Below are 6000 nucleotides of genomic sequence, written 5' to 3'. Positions count from 1 at the left end.
CTGGCACGTCTGCGATCAACAGAGTAAGTAGTTCATTATGACTACTTGTAATGCAATCTGTTATGATCACTGGCCCACATTCCAACAAATCTGGTAAATAAAACTGAAAAATAGTGCATTAATTTCACTCAGTAAAATAAAAAAACTATAATAATGTGATGGCAGGACCAATAACTTGCACACAACAAATATCTTGATATTAAAACGTGAATGATTTAAATACATGATGTACACGTACAAATGAAGAAATCAACTGAGCAATAGATTATAAATACATGTTAACACATGATATGACTATCAGGATGATGACTAAGTAACTAACAAATATACACTAAATGCATTTTAAGAACAAATTGTGACTTGTTATGTAACAGTAACACCAATACAATATTGTTGACATTCCATATCATTAGCTGTACAAATGCTTATATGAATAAACAAGCTGTATATAAATACAGATGGCAGTTTTTCAGCTAAGATACAATTGTTACCTTGAAATGTTTTAATGACACCACTAGAGCACACTGATTAAGTTATAACCAGCTACTGGATACCAAACATTTTATCATTCTGACACGCAGTCTTCAGAGTAAACCTACTAGTTTTCCATTAGCATTAAGGGATCTTTTTTATGCACTTTCACACAGGACAGCACATACCACAGCCTATCAAAGAATGGGTCAACCAACAGTGTTCAATCTTACGATCCCAGCACCTCAATATAGCACTGTACCGACCAAACTAGATCCCTCCCCCACCTGTGCTAGATCCCTTCCCTATTTATGCTAGATCCCTCCACCACCTGTCCTAGATCCCTCCCCCACCTGTGCTAGATACATCCCCCACCTGTGCTAGATCCATCCCCCACCTGTGCTAGATCCTTCCCCTATCTGTTCTAGATCCTAGATCCATCCCCCACCTGTGCTAGATCCCTCCCCCACCTGTGCTAGATCCCTCCCCCATCTGTGCTAGATCCCTCCCCTATCTGTGTGCTAGATCCCTCCCCTATCTGTGTGCTAGATCCATCCCCACCTGTGCTAGATCCCTCCCCTATCTGTCCTAGATCCCTCCCCTATCTGTGCTAGATTCTAGATCCCTCCCCCACCTGTGCTAGATCCTAGATCCCTCCCCCACCTGTGCTAGATCCCTTCCCCACCTGTGCTAGATCCCTCCCCCACCCATGGCAGATCCCTCCCCCACCTGTGCTAGATCCCTCCCTCACCTGTGATTGTGACTAATACAGTGAACAATATGAGAACACACTCACTACACTTGGTTCTAGCAAGTAATGAATTTAACCCACAAAATAAAGCTTATTTTTAAACAAGAGTGCCATCAAACATTATCACAACCAGTCTTTGCACAAAATTACATCTTCAAATATTTGTCTAGATACCAAAGTAACATGTTACATATTTGGTTTACATAATTTATCAGTAAGGAAAGTTTAGTAGAAACAAGATCCAAAACAAATCATTTTCAGACATATTTTCCTTATATGCACATTAAAATTCAGTATAAAAAAAGAAGCAATTCTACCTTAATCCATAAATTTAATATTACCATTCCCATTATTTCTACTACTATCACATTACTCTGTATCCTTTAAAAAAAAATAAAAAATTAATATGCAAAGATATTTTTAAATTTTAAATTTACGTATTTAAACAAGTGAATGAGAAACATCTGACCTCAGCACATATAAATCACCGGACATGGGTCTTTGGCTCAATTCTGATATGAAAGGTATGTCATTGACATCTCTGAATAGATATACAATAACACAAATCAATAATGTAAATTGCACTGTTAATGAAAAAACTCTTAATACTTGTAATATATCATTCATTGTTCATTAGTAGGCAGCAATTTTTGGCGGCTGTTGCCACTTCTACTGACACTTATCTTTGTATGCACTTTGCTGCACTTGGTTAAAATAGCTGTTTCATTTTTCTTAACAGTCTTCTACTTTAAAAAAAACGTAATGAAAACCCTGCAATACACCATGATAGTTCAAGACAAACATTGTTATTGTTTAAGTTAACAATCTCCATGTAAAACAAATTAGGGTGAACTTGGTGGAAAATATATTAGCTCATAGTATATAATCGTCTTGACAGAGGTCCAAGATGCATTTTGTCACGTCCAAACAAAGGTATAAAGAAGATGAAATTAACAAGTATGTGTCAAATATTACATGTCCGGATTACTGAATGTGGCAAGCTCTCAATATTGAAACTAATTAACCGTTCATTTATCATTGTTCACAGAAATATCTTACGGGACCATTTTAAATAAAAAATAATTTTATCCTTTCCTTTGACAGTTTTGTTTACCTTTCCTACATCTACTTCAAAATTTTCCACAGGTACATGCATCCCTCCCCATCTATTGTTTTCATAGTGTAAATTCTATCACTAAAATGGTTAACTTCTTTCATTAAAAGTTACTTAAAAGTCTTCTAAAACATACGTCATTGAAAAGGAGCTTACTTTGGATCGTCAGCATGTAAATATGAAAGAGTATGCAAATATGAAAGGTCAAATGAGTGGTGTGGTGAATCGATGACAAGCATATAATAAATAGCAGTAGTCCATTATTGTTTTAAATAATTCTGTATGCAGCTCTTGAAACTATTTGCAACCAGTAAAAGACTCAACATACAATAAAAGACAAATATACACAGATATTTACACAAATGTACACTTGTAATGAGCAACACGATTAGACTTGTCATGTAAACACTCGTTTGGCAAGCACTTCATTCCTTGCAGATAAATAACAAAATGAAATCACACTTAACCCATTCACTGACAAAGCCAACATGTTCTCTGGCTGTAATGCTTACAGGGGAGACAACCCTGAACTTGTAGCTGAAGCCCGTAACACTATCATGAGAGGTAACCCTGTACCTGGACGGTCACAACCCCTGTACCTAGGAGAAAGCACAATTAAAACTCTCTGGCTGCATATAATGTGACATCTTTTGTAATCCGATTAACTCTTTAACGCACAACATGGTCAACTCCAATGGCTACTAAACCTTTGAATACGGAAAAAACTCCCAACTTTGTGAGTTTATGGTAGAACATTTGTTTAGCACATGTGAAAGACTTGTGATACAGGCCTGCAAAATATATAAATTATTTTAAAATGGCAAATCAATCCACAGGGCCAGTGGGTGACATTTGTTGATTTTTATTTTGTGCTGAATGAATGCTACCATCTTCTCCATTTCTTTGACAAATATTTGCCACTTTCTAATCCACCTGGCTGCCTTGGTCCTTGAATAAGTAAGTTTACTGCAATTCACTGATGCAGACAAATGCAAAAATCTTCGTCAGTTCTGTGTTTAGTTTTTTTTTTGTCACAACTGCAACACAGTATTTTAACAGACTTTTTGAAGTCATTTTGTGTTCTGTTGATGGAATATTCTCGGATGGGTAAAACAACCGACTGATACAATTTTGACACACAGAAGATGCATGAACTCTGGACACTCCTATGCAAATTGGCAGAAAGCTATTTTCACCTACACTTTGATCATTCATTTGTTTTTTCCCATTGGTGGAAAAATCCTCAGATAGGTAAAAAGAACCAGACACTCTCAACCCACTTGTAGCCAGGATATGGAAAATGATGGAAAAAACACAACTGTGGATTTTGCCTATGTGAAAGTACACCGATTTTTGTGTGGACTCGTCAAATGTTTCTGTCAGCTGACAGTGGAGTAACATAGTGCAGTACAGCTGTGGGCTGCGATTTGTCTTCAGATACAAGCATCGAAACAGTCTTCTTCCAGTATGAAAAACTGATTCTTGAACTCTGTACAGAACAAAACAAGAAACATTACAATGAATGGATGGATGAATGAATGAAAAAAGAAAAAGAAATGTTTTGTTTAACGACGCACTCGACACATTTTATTTACGGTTTTATGGTGTCCGACATATGGCTAAGGACCACACAGATATTGAGAGGAAACCCGCTGTCGCCACTTCATGGGCTACTCTTTCCGATTAGCAGCAAGGGATCTTTTATATGCACCATCCCACAGACAGGATAGTACATACCATGGCCTTTGATATACCAGTCGTGGTGCACTGGCTGGGACTAGAAATAGCCCAATGGGCCCACTGACGGGGATCGATCCCACACCGACCATGCATCGAGCGAACGCTGTATCACTCAGCTACGTCCCGCCCCTGAATGAATGAATGAACCATGAATGAAGGAAAATTAACACCTGAGCACATTTTAAACTATGACTATTTGTTGTCTAACAAAATTAATCACTATTCAGTGCACTACTGCTACTAGATGCCCAAAAGGTTACAAATAATGAGTGATCGAACATGGCATCTCCCAATATCTGTTTTTGCATTTTGTAAACATGTTTCAAAATATAAAATTAATGCAATTTTTTTCAACAGTATGACCTATGTGTTTTAATTTGTGTTTGTTTAGAATGCTGAGACATTTTTTGTTTACCTTTTCCAAGGCACTGCAATCTTTGTCTTTATGTAGATAGTGATCCTGCCAAAATATCAACAGATCTCTGCAAAATAAGAAGGTAAAATTTTTATAAATAGTTCGGTATTGCATCATAAGTTAAAGCAGACAAATTTACTGCTATAAAATGTGTACAAATCGGTGCAGCCACTTATAAAGACCCACATAGGTAAACTTGAGTCATATATAGAGCTTATTATACGATCTTGTGTGTTGTACTGATTTTACGAAACAAGTGTCATGATTTTTGTTATTGGCCGAGCGAGAGCGAGAGCAAGGATAATACATGAATCCTGACACGAGTTTCGTAAAATCCGTACAACACACACGCGAGTAATAATTTCTTTATTATCCATATTATTATTGTTGTTTTCTTTATGAATAACAGGACCCAACTCAAAATGTTTCAGCCACAACTACAAGGAGACGACGAAATGACGTCATATTTCAAATGCACAGTCTGAGCTAGGACTTGAGAAGCAACTTCATGTTATGACATCACTTCCCAAATTTACGTCATTACACTTGTTACTACACATGTGTTTTGTATGATTATTATTAACTTGGTTATGTTGAACCATATGAACCAATACAAACTAGTCCATTAATAGTAAGTGTCAAAATCATCACACTTGGTGTTCACCACTATGTGAATACTCTTATTAGACCACAAAAAATACATTTTTAATTATTATATCTATATCAACATATATCTTCTTTTATTTTCATAATGTAAAGTTTACACAGGTTACAGGAGTTTTTCCCTTTGTGAGATTTTATCTTAAGCTTTGCACAAGTTAGCCATGTTTTCCAATAAGTCTGCTTAGGGTTTTCCTGACTTTTGCACAAGTTAGCTAGATTTACCTTAAATCTTGCAAATGATATCCATGTTATATATCTACACGTTGGGCATATTTTATCTCTTTTACAGTTGGCAATCTTCACCAAAGTTTGGACATTTTACCCATGTTTTACTTAACCCCTAAACCATTATGTTATATTTTACCTGAAACAAACACGGTAATGAATTAAACTAAATTTGCACAGGTTACCATTTTTCATACAAACTTTTTGCACAAATCTGCATATGCCTTTAGTCTTTTGCACAAGTTAACCATGTTATATGACATTTTACTCATATTGCTCCGATGGTTTAATTCAAGCTTAGCACATGAATCGTGTTTTAATACCTGAAGTTTTGCATAATGGAACTGGAACCGTGCACATCGAGGAGGTCGTCCTTCTCGTGCCGCAGCGCACGCAGATATCTGGCTAGTTGGTTCTTCTGATTGGCAAACATCAGGAACACCAGCGTCGTGTTCAGACAACTCACGTTTTCCTGAAATAAGGTATGATGTGAAAAGCAACACTCCTCTGAAGAAGCAAGCATCAATATGATTCCAGTACACTCATTCCGATATTGTTCTCCAGAAGTAAACATAACAGTATAGTTGAGATCAGTCATTCTACTTAGAGAAAATATTACAT

General features: G+C 36.5%; 1 protein-coding gene across 1 annotated transcript in view; it reads right to left on the bottom strand.

Annotated features, from left to right (window-relative positions):
- Positions 1–1195: 1195 nt before the first annotated feature.
- LOC121388617 (short transient receptor potential channel 4-associated protein-like) overlaps positions 1196–6000 on the bottom strand; it is a 45989-nt gene continuing 41184 nt past the window's right edge. The window contains exons 22-24 of the mRNA XM_041520028.1: positions 5703–5851; positions 4492–4558; positions 1196–3825 (exon numbers count right to left, since the gene is read on the bottom strand). Of these exons, the coding sequence (XP_041375962.1) occupies positions 3703–3825; positions 4492–4558; positions 5703–5851 (339 nt within the window). The 3' untranslated portion in view covers positions 1196–3702. The remainder of the gene's footprint in view (positions 3826–4491; positions 4559–5702; positions 5852–6000) is intronic.

Source organism: Gigantopelta aegis, chromosome 14 (assembly GCF_016097555.1).
Source record: "Gigantopelta aegis isolate Gae_Host chromosome 14, Gae_host_genome, whole genome shotgun sequence".
Lineage (NCBI taxonomy): Eukaryota > Metazoa > Mollusca > Gastropoda > Neomphalida > Peltospiridae > Gigantopelta > Gigantopelta aegis.
This window is presented reverse-complemented; position numbering and strand designations above follow the sequence as displayed.